We start from the raw sequence: 19209 nt of genomic DNA, 5'->3' as shown, positions 1-19209 counted from the left end.
TTGTGAGCCTCTATAAGCCCAGGTTAGTTGGTTCTGTAGGTTTTCTTGTTGTGTCCTTGACCGCTCTGGCTTCTGCAATTCTTCCTTCCCTTCTTCTATAGGATTCCCCAAGCTCCACTTAGTGTTTGGCTATGGGTCTCTGCATCTGTTTCCATCAATTGCTGGATGAAGCCTCTCTAGTGACAGTTATACTAGGTCCTCTCTGCAAGTATAATTGAGTATCATCAATGCGTCAGGAGTGGGCTCCCCTTCATGACATGGATCTCAAGCTGGGCCAGTGATTGGTTAGCTCTTCCCTCAAATTCTTCTCCATCTTTTACCCCTGTACATCTTGTGGTCAGGACAAATTGTGGGTCTAAGGTTTTGTGGCTGGATTGATATCACAATCATCCCATTAGAAGACTTGCCTGATTACAGGAAATGAATGATTCAGGACCCTTATCCCCCATTGCTATGGTCAACCTCATAGATTCCTGGGAGTTTCCATTGTCCAAGGTTTCTAGCTCCACCCAGAGATGCTCTGTCCTCAAACCCCCAACTCAATTGAGTCTCCCAGTACTCTCTCCCTCAGTCCTTCCTCCACATCTCTTCCTACCCATTCCCATCCCCACCCCGTCTCACACCCACTGTCTTTGTGGTTTTGAGATGGGGGTCTCACTATGCATCCCATGCTGGCCTCAATGACTTGTAATACAGGTATGTGCTATGATACCTGGCTTAAATTTTAGTCGTTGTATAATATTGTCTTTAATAATTTTTTATAAAAGATTTGTAAGACCCAGGGCCTAGGAACTAATGCACATTGTTGTTTTGGTCACAGAAAAGCAGTTATAGGTCAGTTTAAACCCAACTTAAAGGAGATTATTAAATGAGTGAGAGATAGTTCAGCTAGAGTAGGTTAGGGCCTAAATGGTGAGCTGTCTTGTGAATGCACGGAGTTAATCTCATGGGTTAAGCCTTTGGGACAAAGTCTAAGCTGGAGCTCATGGAAGGTGTAATTATTATGGACTGTACACAGCTGAAAAGAATGAATCATTTTGTTGCCAAAAGCCCACCTAATTCCATTTGAAGAGTTCTCAAGGCTCCAGCATCTTATTCCCCACAAAGAGGAGGCATTCACAAAGTCATTTTGCATAGATATATTTCCTTCAGGCCTCTCTTAATAAAAGGTGTGAATTTCCAGGGCTTTATTTAAGCCACCAAACAAGTAGCACTGAGTCACGCCACATTCTGACAGTATTAACAATATGCTGGAGTCATTTGCTAGGTCCATACATGCACTTGATTTCGTTCATGGGGTTTTGGGTTTTTTTTCCCTCTTTCCTTTTCCAAGGTCATGGTTTGCCTGGTCATTTTTACCCTTTAAACCCACTACTTCTCATTTGCCCTTAATAAAGGAAGAACTGCTAAACCCAGCTCTAGAGAGAAAGAAGTCAAGACACAGCCACAATGGAAAATTTCTACAGCATGTCTGGACACTAATGTGTGTTTCTCATGGAACACTACCCCATGCGATCAGAGCTAGATGCCTGCATTTAAGATGAGCACACAGACCTGTATCTTGCACTTACTTCCAAGGATAGACACTGATTACAACATTCTGAAGATGGTCGGTATCATGCAGTTGTGGGTGAAGGAACATTCTAGATGCATCTCTACAAAGCAGATAACATTCTTCACTTTCCTTTAAAAGCAGATCTAAAAATATATTTCCTAGCAGCTGTTTAACTGCAAAACAAGAAGGAGAAAGGATCTGCCCCACTGCAGAGTAATTTGCTCAACCAGATATCTACCGGGTCAGACCTCATCGCTTCAGAAATCTGCTGAAGGTTTCACTGTGTATATTTAGACCAAGGAGCCTATTAGCTCGTGATCCAAGAGATCCTCTGTATACTCATACAAATGAGAAATGTGGCATTATTGGCAACCAAAGCTATAATTATGTTAATGTAGCCATCTTAGGACTGAAATATGTTGTTTTAAAATGTTTCTGTATTTTTATTATTCATAACAATGATCTGAAGACATTAAGAAAAATGCTAGCAAGTTTCTATTCTGTATCACCTTGTGGCTAAGACATAAAAATGAGTCAAATGTGCAATTGTGAGTCACAATCTTTATTAAAAGATATGAACTCGTATGTGTGTGTTTGTGTTTGTGTTTGTGTTTGTGTGTGTGTATGTATGTATATATATAAATGTATCTTCATAATATAAAAACTGACCTCATGAAAATGTAGGTTTTCACAGTGCTGTGGACTGAACCCAGGGTCTTATGCATGTCACGTGATCACTTTTCCACTCAGCTATGCTCCCAGTCTGCTTAACATTTTATTTTGAGACAAAGTTGCCCAGACTGAACTTTAACTCATTTTGTAGCACAGGAAGACCTTGAACTTCCAGCCTTCTGCCTCCACCTCCTGAGAGGCTGAGATCACAGACGCTGCCACCATTCCCAGCCAAATATATCTTTATGTTTTAAGTATTCATACAGTGAATGTATGTGCAAAGCCAACTTAATCATAGGTGCCCATTTTCTTTGGATCTATGTTTATATATATATATATATATATATATATATATATATATATATATATATTTTTACAAATGGCAGCCTGAATAATATGCACCACACAGTGGGCCTTGTCACAGCATTATCACACATGTCTGTCACGGCATTATCACACATGTCCACAGTGAACTTTGATCAATCTCCAAAGTTTAATTTTGAGCAATGGTAAAAGATAGGCTTTTGGTCAAGGATCCTGCAAAGATACCCAGGCGTCTGTTACCAATGTGAATGTATGGCAGGCCAAGATGGGTTAGGAATAACTGAGAAAATTCTGAGAATATCCAAACTACCTTGAACTAAAGGACCCAACCATCCTTACCAGCAACAGGAAGTAGAGAGCCAGTATGTGTGTGTGTTAGTTCCACTGTTGTGACAGATATCTAGAGAAACAGAAGGGCATATTTAACCTGGCTCACATGTCTGCGGTCAACTGACTCCATTGTTTCTTGCCTTGCTGTCAAGAAGGACATTCTGCCAGAGGTTGTGGTGAGGAGAGCTACTCACTTGTGGAAAGAAAGTGTGAAGCAGACAACAGCGGAGGAAGGGGTTCAGGGAAATCCATAGCCGTCAAGGTCACGCCACTAGCAACCAACCTAAAATGAGAGCACCACTAAAAGTATCCACTCCTTCCAATAATGCCATTGGATTTTACACCCACCAATGGATGAATCAAAATGCACTGAGGAGTGTAGAGCCCCCTTGTTCCAAACCCCTCTCAGTGATTCTGTCCACCAACTGATGACCATGCCTTCAACACATGGGCCTTTAAAGATTTGAAGATGATTTTCCTGGCTGGTAAGGTAGGAAGGGAAAGAGAAGGATCCAGAGCAGAAATGTGGATCATTACTTATTTACTACTAACTTACTAGAAATTGTTGAAATTTGAGTTTGCTTGTTGAGCCGATTGGAAGTGAATAGAGTCTGTGGTGGTTTGAATGAGAAATGCCCCCCATAAGCTTCTGAGAACACTTAGTTCCCACTTGGTGGCACTGTTTGGGGAGGTTTAAGAGGTGTGGTCACACTGGAGGAAGTATGTCATTGGGGTAGGCTATGAGAGTATAAAGCTTCTCACTACTTTCAGTTAGCTCTCTCTGTTTCACGCTTGCTAGTAAGAGACGGGTCTCTCAGCTTCTTGTTCCTGCTGACATGCCTGCTGTGTACTGTCATGCTGCCCTGCCTTCATAGATTCTGATTCATTTGAAACCATAAATTAAATTAAAATAAATTAAATTGCCATTGGTCATGATGTTTAGCACAGCCACAGAAAAGTAACTAACAGAGTCTTTTACACAGTGTGGTCTAGATTCAGAGCATCCATTAATTTGAGAAAGGGAGTAAGGGAGAAAAATCTCCTCCTTTTTAAAGTAACAAGTTCTCCATGTACACACACACACACACACACACACACACAAGTGTGCCAGGGTGCACATATGAGACCAGAATACAACTCAGATGATTTGATTCTTTTCTTCCACCATGTGGATCCCTGGGATTGAACTCAGGTTATCAGGCCTGGCTGTCAGCACCTTTACCTGATAAGCCATCTCACTGACCTAAGCAAGAATATCTTCTTGTGTCTTCTTAAATGTAAGTCCATGGCATATACTTGAACTTTTCTTCTCAGAGATGAAGTCTTTGGGATAGTGGTGATTCTTAACCTTCCTAATGCTGTGACCCTTTAATACAGTTCCTCATGATGTGGTGACCTCCAACAACAAAATTATTCCACTGATACTTTATAAGCATCATTTTGCTACTGTTGTGAATCATAATGCAAATATCTGATATGCAACCCCAAACGGAACCATTGTGCTACAGAAAGCTACATACTGCCTACATTCACAATTGCCATTCATTCATGAGCTCTTCTGTTTTGCCAATAGAATGTATTCAAGTGGATATTATCCATTTTATTCACTTTGTCGTGCCTCACAGTTCAGTGAGGAGCCCATGAATATTTGTTGATGGTATTAAAAATAATTCTTCATGCATTTCTATGCCCCAGATAATGTAGCAGTGATTTCATTCATTTACTAGTCATGGCCCCAGAAGAATAAGCACAGGAGGCATTTCTGGAACAACTTAGCAACACAATTAGAGACTCGGGGAAAATCACTGTCGAGGCCACGGTGAAGTTCAGGAAAATGGAGAAGAAATTCCTAGGAGAAACCAAACCTATTTAGCTCGAACTTGAGGCTTTCCTACCACAGTCTGCCTCCTTCCTTGAGCACCATGATGGAGAGGGGCAACACTTGCTTAAGTTGATTAAACCCTGAAAAAAAGTTGAAAAGTGGAAGGTGGAGAACTAATCACATATGTCAGTATACCAGAGGGGAGGTCATCAACATAGAGCCAAATGTCTCAGTATCCTGATTTGGAGAAACTCCCTTTATTTGTTGACCCACATGTTCCTATCCTTCCTGAGAGAAATTACCCAATGTTGATTTTCAGAAAAAGGAAGAAATTTAAGTTAAAAAATTGCATTTGCGTGCATACACACACACACACACATTGAAAAGAGGGAGAGACTGGCTGTTGGCTTTAGCAGTAGGAGAACGAATGCTATTTTGTTTCAACCTGGAGTGTGTTCATCTTTGAAATGAATGAGATGTCCTTGGTGCTAGTTAGGGACTTTGAAAAGTGCTCCCTAGATCACTAAGCCTTTGCTTCATGTGGGCCCAGATTCTTTCTTTTTAGGGGACAGGATTTAGCAAGAACACCTAGACAGTATCTCCCTCCTTCCCTGATGTGGCTATTTTGTCACATGGAGCATGACATCTCTCCAGGTAGTTTGCTGAGCTGCTAACTCCCCATATGGTTTCTTAGGACTTCCTTGGTTGTGGAATGCAAAGTTTCATCTGGGAGCGGGATGCCCATACTTCTGGCAGTGTAGTCTTGGAACATCAAGAAGCAGATCTAGTGTACAGTGGTGGGAAGGGATGGTGATAGCTGGTTCAACTCCTCCATTTGCTGGAGCAGGGCAAGGCAGAGCAGGGCTGGGCAAGACATAGGCAGAGATGCCGCCAAGCTCAGCCTCAGGGCATACATGACTCCCAAACTGATCGGCTTTGAGGCTGCTATTTATCCAAATAAGGCAAGGCAGTGGTTTTGCTGACCAGCTCAGATTTCTGAGCCATGCTCACTGGCTGGCTAACTTGATATTTGAACTGAAAACACAAAGGTATTCCTTTGAAATGGAGCGCTTTTGTGGAGTTCTCGGAAATCCTGGAGTCATTGTTTCGAAGACTTTCCCCTGCATTTTTAGATGATGTGGATATGGTCTGGTTTGTTTTACCCTTCTCTTCTGGCTCTTACAACAGGAGGCAGAGATGACTTTGTTCAGATATCTCTGGTCTTGATATTGCACCAAAATAAAACTCATCCTCAGAGCCTTCTAAGGTGAGAAGCACACACTGATTTTTGGATGGTGAACTCCAAGATTGCTCAGGGATCTCATAGATTCTGGGCCTGGCATTTGCCTTTGGAAGAGACACTTGAAGTTCTGGGTCAGTTTGTTCATCTGGAACATGGAGATGACAGGCATGATAGGAGTAATTAGGGATTTAATGGGATAAGTCTGGAAAGCAATTGTCAAATAGGAAATCTCTAAAACCATTACTTTCTTTTCCTATGTCCAACATCTCCTAGCATGAATGTATTTAATAATAGAGAAATCATAGGTGGTGGTAATTGCTTCCCTAAAGCTTAATGTCAAGAGACTCTCAGTCTGAGGGTTCTGAGGGTTCTGAGGATGTTTCTCTATTGTACTCATTTAATATATATTTCTGCTTCCTAATTTGAATATATATATATATATATTCATATTTAAGTTTTCCTTCTAAACTATGCCTTCCTCAAAGGTGAGGATTATGTCCTGTTTTGTTGTTTTATTTTAAACAAAGTCTCATTATGTTGCTCTGGCTGTCCTGGAACTAATTATGTAGACCAGGCTATCCTTGAACTTACAGAGATCTGCCTGCCTTGGCCTCCTAAGTACTGGGATCAAAGGCTTGTGCCACTATGCCCTCTGAGGATTATGTCTTAATAGATTCCTTCCCCATCATCAGTTACAACCCTGGATTTACTACAGATTGTAGCTACTCAGTAAATACTCCATGAATTCACAGAATTGTATTTTTGGAGTGGGCATTAAAGGAAATCTTATTTAAAGGTTAAGAAGCTCATGTTAATTCCTGGAAGATTCAGTGATTCATTCAAAAATGAGGATAGTTGGTTGCCCTCCGTCATTCTACACTGATACTTTTTTTAATTTTATTATCATTATGGGAGGAGTGCACAGGCACGTGTGCACCTGCATACAGGCATGTGCATGATGTGGCCCACGGGTGGAGATCAGAGGATAACTTCTGGGAGTTGCTTCTCTCCTACCATGATGTCCAGGGATTGAACTCAGGTTATCAGGCTTCTGCCTGCTGAGACATCTTGCCTGCCTGTCTACACTGACTTTTGAAAGACACACTTGGAGGTCATTCAGGAATAATAATCTGATCCAAATACTTCGCAGGTGTTTTGGTATGTTCTGTCTCGGGCTCCAACTAAAGCCAAGGAACACCGATGGGGTTTCAAGGGCATATTCATTACAAACACAAAATTGGAAAATGTCTTTGAAAGAAGCGAGAAGGTATCACTTTCTCAGTTGTAACACAGCATCTATTGTCAGTCTTATCCATAAGCACCCGCCTACCATGGCTGCCCATGGACATGGCTGACACTGGAAGCTACTTTTAAGAACAGAGCAGGAGTCCCTTCTAAACTAGAAGTAATTGCTATGAGGGCTGTTTTGGTTTGAAATCCTTCTGTTGCTTCACATTTATTGGCTGGGAGTTTGGATTTGGAGGCTTATCAATTATTGTCTTCCATTGTTCTCCCCAGGGGCTTGTCTCATTATACAACCCTTTCTTCTCCTGACACAGCAGCCAGTGGTGAGCTATGTATACAAATGCCTGCACAGCAAAGCACCTTCCGTCACCCACAGCAGACTGTTTAAAATGAGCTCTGTGATGCAACTCACCTTGTGTTATGTTTGTTCAGCTAAGCAGTAATGGAACCAGCAGGCATCCCTCAAGGATAAGGGGTGGGACTGCTCAGTGACCATTTGGTTTCCAAGTTCTGTCATTCATCCATATAACTACCATTATTTTTTTCTCTAATGGGCCTTGAAAACTCTGTCTCTATAATCTACAGTTGTAGTGATTACAATTCTATATAAATCATTATGAACTCATCTGGTAAGTTTAGACTTGCCATGTCATCAAGCTGAAATATGCGCATGTCTTAATTCTCACACTGTTGCAATCATCCTAAAGCTATTTGCTGTGGCATCTAATTCCTTCGATCATAGCATAGAGTCCAGAGAAGGGGCCTGTGCCTCTGTCACTAGTTAGTGAATTTCTGGGAGATACAGTGGTTAACTCTGAGTATTATGGTCCTTCAAGGGGCACCATTAGCAAAACTAGAGTCATGGTGCTCAGAAACATCCCAGATATTTTAGTGCATAAATCTGGTTTATATATGTGTGTGTGTGTGTGTGTGTGTGTGTGTGTGTGTGTGTGTGTATGTGTGTGTGTGTGTGTGTGTATGAAATATTTATGTCCAGTTTTCCTTCCCATGATTTCAGCCCCCGAAGATCAATCTAGGTTTATCTAAAACTAATCAATAGAAACTCAAGAAATAAACAATTTGTAAGTTCTAAGTAGCTTTTATTACAGTTAATGGTTATAATTATCCTAAAGGTGTAACTGTTGTTGATCTCTTTGGGACATGTGTAAAGAAGAGTGTATTATATATAATGTTCTATACTATCTGCAGGTTTAGGCATCTAGTTAGGGTGTAGAAACTAATACACTAAGTGTCACTCTTGTAGTACTAGTTACTACATGGTTACTACTTGCTACTTGATGTTGGGCAAGCTTCTTAGCTTCTTACATTTCATTCATTAAGGACAGGGGTACCTACCCTCTGTGCTTCACTGAGTTCTGGGGCTCATAAAATAAAATAACTGAAAGCACCTTGTATAGTGCAAAACTGCTAACTGATTTTCCTATATATCTGTTCAAGGGCACATTTAAAATTCTTTTTACAATAAAAGCATTATAAGTTAGTAATGCAATATATTCTACATTTAAGGTGTATGTTAATAATTAAATAGGCATTCCAATAGCTGTTATTGGAAGGAAATAGTGTGATCCATTGAGCTCAGCAGATAGGTAATATAGCAGAATGAATCTAGAAGTTCGAAAAGGGATTCAAGAATAAAAGATCTTTGTCCATGCTGAAGCATGGGTGGACTCACTGAGGTGAAGAAGGAATTGTTTGTTCTATCTGTTGCAAATGCTTGTAAGAAGATATGATTTTACTAACTGTGCCTATTGAAAATACAGAAGGAGTTGTCCTTGGCCCATGATAATACAGGGAGCAGCCCAGTAGATCAAGTGCCCATGAAAGAGGGGAGTTTTTCCTTTTATCTATCCTTCAGCTCTGCCCTGTCACTGATTATGACTTGGAAGTTATATGATGGACTTAATATTAAGTTTTTATTCTGCCCAGCCCAAGCATCTTTAATGACTGCTGGGCACAGGGCTGCTCTACCAGATCTGGTGGTTGTACACCTCAACTAGAGATCTTCATGTCAAACTATTTCTGGGAATAACACCCATGTTAAATATAGCCATAAACTAACCGCTGACTGGATCATCTCTTTACTGAGAATCCAATAATTTTGGCAACAGCCTGTCTGTCTCATGTCTGGGAGACGGTCCATTTATGAGCAAATGAAACATTAATAGATTAATAAGATCTTACAAATAACCATCCTTGCAATTTTAACAGTATAAACAAGATGAGTTTGACATTCTTCCAGTATAATAACCCTTTCCTTTTAGGATACCACTTTTATGTCTATAGGCACAAGAGTTTCTTTTTACATACATATTCCTTAAGTTGATAATGAATGAGAAAGAGAAAGTAGGAATAAATTTTACAATTTCATTGGCCTTCCCAAAGAACAAACATTATTTCCTATTGAGGTAATACCGGATATTTACTGGCAAGGTCTTTCTTAATGCTAACCCAAAAGAAATAAGTTACTTCCACCTCACTGGGCAGTCCATCAAAAGCAGAGGGGAAATGAATAGCAATCTGACAAAAGCTGTTTGTCCCAAGGTCTACAAGACTGAGAACAGTGTCATGATCCAGCCAGAGTACAGATGCCACCAGTTGACTGCACTTGGACTAGTGGGAAGGAGTTAAGCGGTCCTCTGAAGAGGGCGACCCACTCAGTGGGCCCGTGTACAGCAAGCACATTGTTCCAGAAATGGATGGTTCATTAGCCACTTCTTTAGAGCCTTGGATAGCAAACCCCTCTCCCCTCTCCAATCAACTTCTTGCTTACTAGAGAGCATTCAATTCATCTTGATTCACCACAGGATTGGGCTGCCTTTCAAACTCCTGACACTGAATTACTGCCCCAGTAATGATGAAGCCCTGCATGTGCTGTGCAGAAGAGAGGGCCCTGGAGCACTATGAAAGTGAAAGATGTTTCTGAAGTGACAGGAGGGAAGAGGCCGGGAGAGGGAGGCCAGACTGCCGCCCACATGGTACCAAGGACTCACATGGTTAGCAGGGTCACCAGCAGCCACCACCTCTAAGGTGGCTGTCGTGAAATAATATGTTGATTATGGCATGCTTCACCCAACCAAAGAGCATCGAGGATGTGTCTCTCCTCTTTTAGGAGTAGGAATGGCATGGCCCCTGTCGCTCCGAGGACAACCCCTTGGAACAAGAAAGACATTGGGGACATCACTCAAAGAGCAGTGCTGTGTCCTATGCCATTAAACAAAAACATCAGAGGTGTGCTAGGGTTGGATGTGGCTTCCACAGACAACGAAGGCCAGCCTCTAAAAGTTCACCTTTTGGAAAGCCCTCTTGTGACTCAACGAAACCTACCAAATGTAAGCCAGATGCTTGGGAACCGAGCGGGTGCTTCCCATAGCCTGGTGAGAGATAACAAATCTGTCCTGATTAGATTTCAAAAAAATCAAAACAAGGGTTTTCAAATCCCTTCTCCTCTTTCCCAACCTCTTAGGTGGCATCTGTTACAGCCACGTCATCAAAATAGAGTTTCTAATGGGACATCTTGGGAAGGCAGTGGTGTCGGAGAGACCACTTTTCCCCCCTCCCTTAATAACCACTAGCAATTGGTGGTGGTTAACAGTTCTTTTGGTGAGCTTGCAGTGCTGATTGCCTTTGGACTTCAGAGACGTCACAGAATTCTTTTGGTCGACAAGAAGAGCCTCTGAGAGTCTGAAAATGTTTTGTTTCATTGTGTTGTGTTTTTCTTTAAATGTCCGGGCAGTCATGAGTGTGGTATTGGGGTGTGGCTTAAGGCCAGCCAGTGACTGAGGTTCCTTGTTGCAGGATTCCCAGATGGGTGTTATATTGTCCCTGGAGGCACAGAGAGCCTCTGTCAGCCAAGGGAAGCCTTGGCTTTTACCTAGCTCACCTTTTGTTAGCCTGGTGTTGACACCTGTCCTCTAGCAAGCCACTTCTGGTAGACAGAAACCCGCTTGTCTCTGTCTCCCTGGAAGAGCTGTTCCGTACCTTCCCCAGGAGAGGCCTCTGGAGAACCCTGGGCTCTCTCTTCCTCATGCCCAGGGTGGGGCAGCCAGGAGCTGCTTGCCTTTCTCAGACCTCCTCCTGCAGCTGCTGCAGCTTGCCTTCTCTCCACATTTCAGCTTGGCTTTCCAGAATGCTAGCTGTTGCTAGCCCTGCGCTGAAGAGGACAGAGAGCTCAGCCTGGTTACAAAACCGCATGGTTAATTAGTAAACAAGCTCTTTTCCCTCCCTCTTTTTTCCCCCTCAGGTATCTCTTCCCTCCGGGAAGAGACAAGTTGCCTTTACTTGCCAAAAAAACAGACTTCAAAAGTCTAGCAGAAGATGAAGGAAGTTTGGATTCCGGGCCAGTTCTCCCCCCCCCTTTCCTTTTCAGCACCCATTACAGGAAACTTCTCCAAGACTTGGAGGGGGGTGGATTGGCACACTGGGTTTTCTCTTGGTTCCACTCCTCCGTGGCTGGCTGGTGGTCTGTTTTAAGGATCCTCTTTGCTTTAGGTAGAATCTATTTGCTAATATAGCTTTTGTTGTTAACCCATTTACCCAGGGCTCTGAGCAACTGAGCGCCTTCCTTACTCCCTGTTGCCCTGTAAGCAATTGTTGAAGGATTGAGTCACCCACGCAGTAGCCTGTGGTTGGATGTGGGCTGAGGTTATTCAGTGACTAATTTCCAAGGGGAGGAGAAATTGGCTTATCATTGGGAGAGCTACTTTTTATCCATGCCTGTGGCAGCTTCGCTCTGAAGACCGGTCAAAACAAACTGGTTTTCTTCAGGAATCATTTGAGTATCTGAATGCCCTGGTGATGATTTGGACTCTGAGGAGAAGGGAGTTGTCTGCATTGCCCTGGTGAGGGCCTAAGGATTCAGAGGAGGCTCTCAAACAAAGGAGTCTCATAGTCCCAGGCAGAGCCAATGGGCTTGCTCACAGCGGCAGTTACACAGGTGGTTCCCTCAGACAAAAAGTAAGTGGCTTTAATTCTTTGACGTTGAAAACACGCTCTCAGGACGCTTTTCTGTTTTTGCTTTTCTGTTTTCTCGGGTTACTTCATTATGTGGTTTGATGGAAGAGGCCATGTACAGATTCTAGACTTGGAAGGGTGGGGCTTGAAATAGAGCAAGCTGAACCTAATAGTCCCTCCCCACAAAGCATGTCCACATGTGTTGTAAGTGTTTTAGAAAGGGATTTCATTACTCAAACGTCTCCGCAAAAGATATTAAATGAACTTTTTATTTCAAGCTAGATTTTCTTTTCCGGAAAGAGTTTTAATATGTCCCTTCTTATCTTACTTCCAAGAAATTTCCAGCTGAATTGACACTTGTCTTGCCTTAGAATTCTGGGGAAAATAAACTGCAGCTATATGTACAGCTGCATAATTCAAATGTCATTTGTACTGACCTTCAGTATTTTCTGGTTTGATGGAAGAAAGGGGCAGCTTATTAAACTGGGCTTTGTGAGAAAGAACAGCAGCATGCTACCCAGGGCTACCTTGGTGATGAGCCTGTGTACAACACCTCCCTGTTTACCAGCACCAGAAGGACTCAAACAGCCGAGACAGAATGGAGATTTGGGTAATAGTTGAAAGACGAAAGACTGAGGGAGAATGACCTGGCTTATACATTGCAGGGTAGTTGAACATTTTTTGTGCCTGAGCCTATGCAGACAAACACTTGACGAGATTCTGGGAAGGGAGTAGAAAGATCTTTACTGTGTGTGTAAGTCCTCTCTTTATTTTTGTAAGACGCAGAGCTGAAGTTTACATAAAGATACCAATGTTAAATTTTCAGTAGAGAAAGCTACAATGATGCACAAGAGGAATGAGATACAGGAGAAGCCTCAGAGATGGGTGGAAAAGTCAGAGGCTCAAATGGTCAGCTGTAGTCCTGTGTGCACGGGCGTCTTGCTTATCTTACAAGGAATGTTAGCCTAATTTTCCCCTAGGCCAGACCGTGGTTATTAGTATAAGAAAAGCTCATACATATTTAATGTCAGGTCTTTGTCAGCAAGACAATTAAAAACCGCAATGGAATAAAACTGTAGAGCCTGAAACTAGGAAGTTACAGTCATAAGAAGGGCACTAGCTTGAGCGGCAAATGTTCTAAATTACAAACTATTACCGCTTGGCTGCCCCGCAGCCAATCAAACAAGCATCTTGTGAGGTAGGTCATTAAAGACTAGTTTTTACAAATTAGCATGAGGTTCCTTCCTCATTTCCCAAGCCTTCTACCACATCCTGAGTGAGGTACCTTCAGCTGAATTCCAGCATTTGCTTTATAAACTGGAGTTATCTCATATAAAGGGTTTGTTCTTGTAGATCTGAAATCCATGTTTCCCCAGGGTGTAATGGGATTATCATGTCATTCTCTTTTGGGGCTCTATCTAGAGCAGGGGGTAAAATGATCGGAGAGCTTTTTAAAGCCCAGTCTTGGGAAATCAGACATAGCCTGGCAAAGGCTCCTGACTTCTACACCACTGGTATTGATGGAGACATTCAACCTCAGATTAACTGTTCTGTCATAATTGAATGTTCAGTGACTATCTCAGTGGTTCATTCAGTGGCCCCATCAGACCATGCCATGATAATTTTGCAGTGGAAAAAGCAGAGATGATACCCAGCATGGTCATGGCGATAGCTAGGATCTATCCTCACTCATGAAGGCTCTGTTCTGATGAGCACCTGGATCAAGATGGATGTTGGCTCTTCAGTATTTTGATTCACACCAACATTCTTCATATGAATGCACAGCATAGTGTATCAGAACTATTCTTAATTGATTTATTCTTTTAGAATATATCCACACATGCCACCAGAAACTTTAATGATATTTTTTTCTAATCAGTGTTTTCGGTATTTTATTTTAAAAGATACTTATAAAGTATAACTCTTAACTATGCCTTTTCATACCACAAAACGTACTTTTTTAATTCTTATTTGAATACCTCTGCTGTTTTAAAAGATATATACCTGTGTTTTTATTAAGTTGATTTTACATTTTCCTTTCATTCATATGAATTTATTTACCAGTTCTCTGCTGTTTAGAATCTTGTCCTCTTTTTACTCTCTTAACAGAAATATGGGTATTTCTACTGTGTCTAACTGGGCTGGAATCCCCAAAATCTAGATGTTTCCTAAAGCTAGATAAGAAAGGACAACAGAGTTGGCCCTGGTTAAGCAGTTGCTGGTCCCTTGTGGTTTCTAAACGGTTGACATCTTGTTAATAACTTTGATAATTCCCAATAATCATGGCAACAGAATTTTCTGTTTGTTCATTTGCCTTGGGCGATGTGTGATGCTTAGCACACAGTGGCTTGTTTGAGTCAGTGTGATATGAAGGATTTATCATGAGACTCCTTTTGTCTGGTTATTGTATTGTATGTTATGATTGTTTGGGGGAGCATTTGTTAAGATACTGCCAGCTTAAGAATTCTGCAAGACAATGGGAGAGGCATTTATAAGGATTTGTGATGGCTTCTGCAAACCCTCTGTTCCATGGTTGTTCCATCCATTCTGGAGAACTAAGCAGGTATACTGTTCTGACAGTGACCAAGGGTGAGGCCCTTCTGATCTACTGCTCTACACGCCTGAGTCATGCTTGTGTCAGGTGAGCAGAGAGTGGTCATATGGAGAGGAACGTTAGGGCACCTGGAATCCAGGACTAGATATGAAACACAAGAGTAAGGACATTGTGGGGAGTTTGAATATACCACAGTAAGATTTGGAGAAGAGAGAGCAGACCAGCCTAGGGGAGCATGAGCTCCATGCATGTGTTAAAGAGGAAAGAGGGTAGTGATACAAACTGTGATTGTGAATCAAACTGTGATTGTACACCTGCTCCCTCTGGGGTCTCCAGAACCACTCAGCTCCTTGGGGAATCAAGAGGCCAATTCAGTGACTGCTCAGGAAGCACCCACAAAAAGTTGTGCTTGTGGTTACCTATTTGTACCTACTTTGCATTTTTAATTGGATATTTTCTATGTAAGATCCATTATAATACATAGAAGTTCCTGATCCTGTCAAGGATTCTACACTGTTAGATGCTAGGGACAAGATAAGAACCTGTGGAAGATTGATTGGCTCTTGCCCTGCCCTCACAAAATTCCTTCTCAATAGTAGGAATTACAAAGCTTGTTTGGAGCTGTATCCTAATGCCTGGCTCTTAGAAAGGGCTTGGTAAAGGTTGTTCACTAAGTTTCTTTTCTCCAAGGCACGGACTTCTTTTCATATTCAACCTACTTCCTCCCTTCAGGCGCACCATGAATCTCTCAGATGCACATTCTGTTCATTTCCATTTGCGCCTCCTCTCTTCCATGTTCCTGTCACAGCTACCCTCCAATCACTGACACCCCTCTGTCCTCTCTTAGAAGTCAGGAGGAGGGATCATAGTCTCCATTTCCCTCTTGGGCCTTGACCAAAATATAGTGTATCAAATAATCATATCCTGGATTTATTTGTATTTTTCGACTTTGCCCTTGCAAAAAAACAATAGCACAAATTTATTTGCAAAGCAAAAAGTTATTTCCCCTCTTTCCTCATGAACTTGTTTCTTCTGTTTCTTTTTGAAGATGTATTTGTCAAAGAGCCATGGACATCTTTATGTCTTCTGGTCCATGCAAAGCCAAAGGCCCGATAACTAAGCTACCTGGCCCAATGTTCCAGCTTATAGTGTCTGCTAGCTGAGTCCCATCACCTCTAATAACCCTATAGGCAGAGTCATTAGGACTTTGCACTGTGCCTCCATCATAGTTCGGATTCCTTTTTCCCCTCACAGTTTACCTGTCTATCGCCTCACTATTACATTCTTACTTCCCCTAACCTGCTGTATTGTCTTCACAGAGGCTCAGATAAAGAGTTAAACTGAACCTCCTTCTACACTTCTCCCAAGGACCCACTTAGCCTTTCTAGCCACAGTTCTACATAGCATTAGCCTGCAAAGGTGGGAAAGTGCTTATTTGTTATTTGCCAGGACTAAGTGTAGGAAAATGTGCCCACTACAGATTTTGGAAAAGATGATTTTAGACACATGTCTACATTAGCTGTACATTTATTAAACGGCTTAAGAAGCTGTGATGTCAATATGTAAATCATCGCTCTGTGTTGCTGTCATTGGGTAGATGTCTGTTTCTTGAGGTTGCTACAAGGAATTACTAGAGACTTGGGGTTGTGAGATAGGGGGCAGTGGAATAGTTTACCTGAGCTATGTGCCTGTAAATTTGAATTCCAATAGTACAAAGAAGCAAACAAAACATTTTAGGCTTTAAATGCTACAGATTTATTCTTATCTAATGATTGGGTTTCTAAAATGAGTTTCATGGACCATTATCAACCACACTTTGGTTGGAGTTCTGAGTGGAGAATCCATTTCCTTATTGTATGCAATTGCTGCCCTTGGTCCCAGCTCCATCTGCAACTGCAGCCTAGCACCTTCTAGTCTTTCTCTCTGGAACTGTTTCTATCATCACAGCCCTCCAAGGTTCGCTTCCTTGTTTCTCTGTTGTCTACATAAAAACCTTGGTGATTGCAATGATCGCACTTGGATAATATCTGTCACCTCACGATCCATGACTTGCTCGTACCTATAAAGTCCCTTTTGCCAATAAAGGGACATATTCTCAGGTTCCATTCACCTGGTGTAAGTGTCTGGTAAGAGGGTGAGATACATAGCCAGACTCCCCTATTAAGAAACTTTCATCATGACATTGAGACTTCCCTAAAAGCATGACTATCTAAGTATGTTTTCTGATCCCTTACTTTATTTCCAGATGCAGAGAGAAATCGTTTATGCAAGAGGAGATGGCCTTGTCGCCCCCCGACCAGGATCTACAGCTCACCCGTCTCATGTAATTCCAAACTCCCCACCATCCACACCAGTGCCCCATTCCTTACCTCCTTCTCCATCCAGAATTCCTTACGGGGGCAGCCGTCCTATGGCTATTCCCGGCAATGCCACCATCCCCAGGGACAGACTCTCAAGCCTGCCAGTCTCCAGATCCATCTCCCCAAGCCCCAGCGCCATTTTGGAAAGAAGAGATGTCAAGCCGGATGAAGACATGAGCAGCAAAAACCTGGTTATGTTCAGAAATGAGGGTTTCTATGCCGACCCTTATCTCTATCATGAGGGACGAATGAGCATAGCCTCGTCCCATGGCGGCCACCCTTTGGATGTCCCAGATCATGTCATTGCCTATCACCGCACAGCAATCCGGTCAGCGAGTGCTTACTGTAACCCTTCCTTGCAAGCAGAAATGCATATGGAGCAGTCATTATACAGACAAAAGTCAAGGAAGTACCCTGACAGCCATTTACCTACCTTGGGCTCCAAAACGCCCCCAGCCTCTCCACACCGGGTGGGTGACTTAAGAATGATAGACATCCACCCGCATCTTAACACACATGGGCCCCCTCACACCCTACAGCCAGACCGGGCCTCTCCCAGTCGCCAATCCTTTAAAAAAGAACCCGGCACCCTGGTGTACATCGAAAAGCCACGAAACACTCCAGGATTATCCAGCCTTGTAGACCTGGGGCCTCCTCTAGTTGAGAAGCAAGTTTTTGCTTACAGCACTGCTACGATCCCCAAAGACAGAGAAACCAGGTAAGACAAAGGGGTGGCTGAGGATGGTCTGTACTGGTGTGTGGCTGAAAGCTGCTTTCTAGATACCAAGCCAGGAAACACTGTTCTGAGCATCAGGGAAGGCTACCCATCCCTGCAGAGTTCCTGAGTCGGGTCAGGTCAATGAGGTCCACCAGTGACCATGTGAAAGAAGACAGAGGTACCACAAAGGCTACCAGCCCTACCTGTCCCTAGACTCTGGTCCTCATAGAATTGTCATTAAGGTAACTTGGAACTATTGGGAAGAAAATAGTGATTGATGGAAACCATGTAGATAGCAGATGGAGGGATCATAATAATTGCCCACCATAGAAAATGAATAGTAACCTAACTGTTGGTCACCACATCTGAGTTCCTGCCTAGACAATGCAATTTCATTTTCTCATCTGGTTTAGGAAGGTGAAAAGAATGAGTTTACATAAACTTGGACAGGAGTAGATTTGGAATAGGTCTAGTTTTTGAGTGAATAAAATACTCTGGGAGATATATATATATATATGTGTGTGTGTGTGTGTGTGTGTATGTGTGTGTGTATCAGTATATATATCAATCTTCAAGTTTTATATCCTGAACATACTTTGAAAACTCTCCCAAACCTGCAAAGTAATAAGTGAAAAAACAAATTTTGATAGGGGAAATTTTGAAGGGAATAAAATTAATTATAATCATAAAATTTATCTGAGATCGACTTGAAAGGAACAAACTTACCCATTTCATGTAAGTTCAGAAAGGATAAAATATAAGAATCAGATATTAAGTTACTCAGAAACTACTTAGAGCCACTGTTCTTTACTAAAAATGGATCCGTCTCATGCTATTATATAACCTTATACGAAGTCCAAACTTGTGAATGGAATGTGAACTGTCTTCCTAACTTACTGTCTTCACACACAAATAAGTCCAAAGCCCTGTCACCTCTAGCAGAATTTTAGCATATGAGGCTGTCCCTATTTGTTCAGTCATAAGGAGTCTCATAGCACAAAGATTTCAGGAGAATGGAACAGGAATGAGTATGAACAATTTGGAGTCATTAATGCTAGAACAAAATCCAGCTCTCGCAGTTGGAAAAACAGCAACTGGATGACTAGCTTCAGGATATAGAACTAAGAAAAAAGATGGTGCTTGGAGCTAGTGGTGAACCAGCGGCAAGCTAGTTGTGACTACTCAGTGAATATGAGAACAGATGCATCCCCTGAAGTGGTCCATGAGGTGCAGGTTAGAAAATGGTGTATCACACAGAGGATGAGAGCTAGAAGAGTAAGAATTTAGTGCAGGAAGTTATTTTAAATAAAGAACAAATCCACTTCTGGCTTGTAAGACTGTGACTAGGAATCCACCCTCCCTACCTTTCCTCCATGGTTGTAAGACTGTGACTAGGAATCCACCCTCCCTACCTT

General features: G+C 42.2%; 1 protein-coding gene across 9 annotated transcripts in view; it reads left to right on the top strand.

The window, feature by feature from the left end:
* Positions 1-19209, top strand: part of Kiaa1217 (KIAA1217 ortholog) — a 294129-nt gene that overhangs the window by 213403 nt on the left and 61517 nt on the right. For all 9 annotated transcript variants that reach the window (XM_028764815.1, XM_028764814.1, XM_028764810.1 and 6 more), the window contains one exon: positions 16962-17794. In XM_028764815.1, the coding sequence (XP_028620648.1) occupies positions 16962-17794 (833 nt within the window). The remainder of the gene's footprint in view (positions 1-16961; positions 17795-19209) is intronic.

This window comes from Grammomys surdaster, unplaced genomic scaffold (assembly GCF_004785775.1).
Source record: "Grammomys surdaster isolate TR1022 unplaced genomic scaffold, NIH_TR_1.0 146, whole genome shotgun sequence".
In the NCBI taxonomy this organism is placed as follows: Eukaryota; Metazoa; Chordata; class Mammalia; order Rodentia; family Muridae; genus Grammomys; species Grammomys surdaster.
Note: the sequence above shows the minus strand (reverse complement) of the source record. Positions and strands in the feature narration are given on the sequence as shown.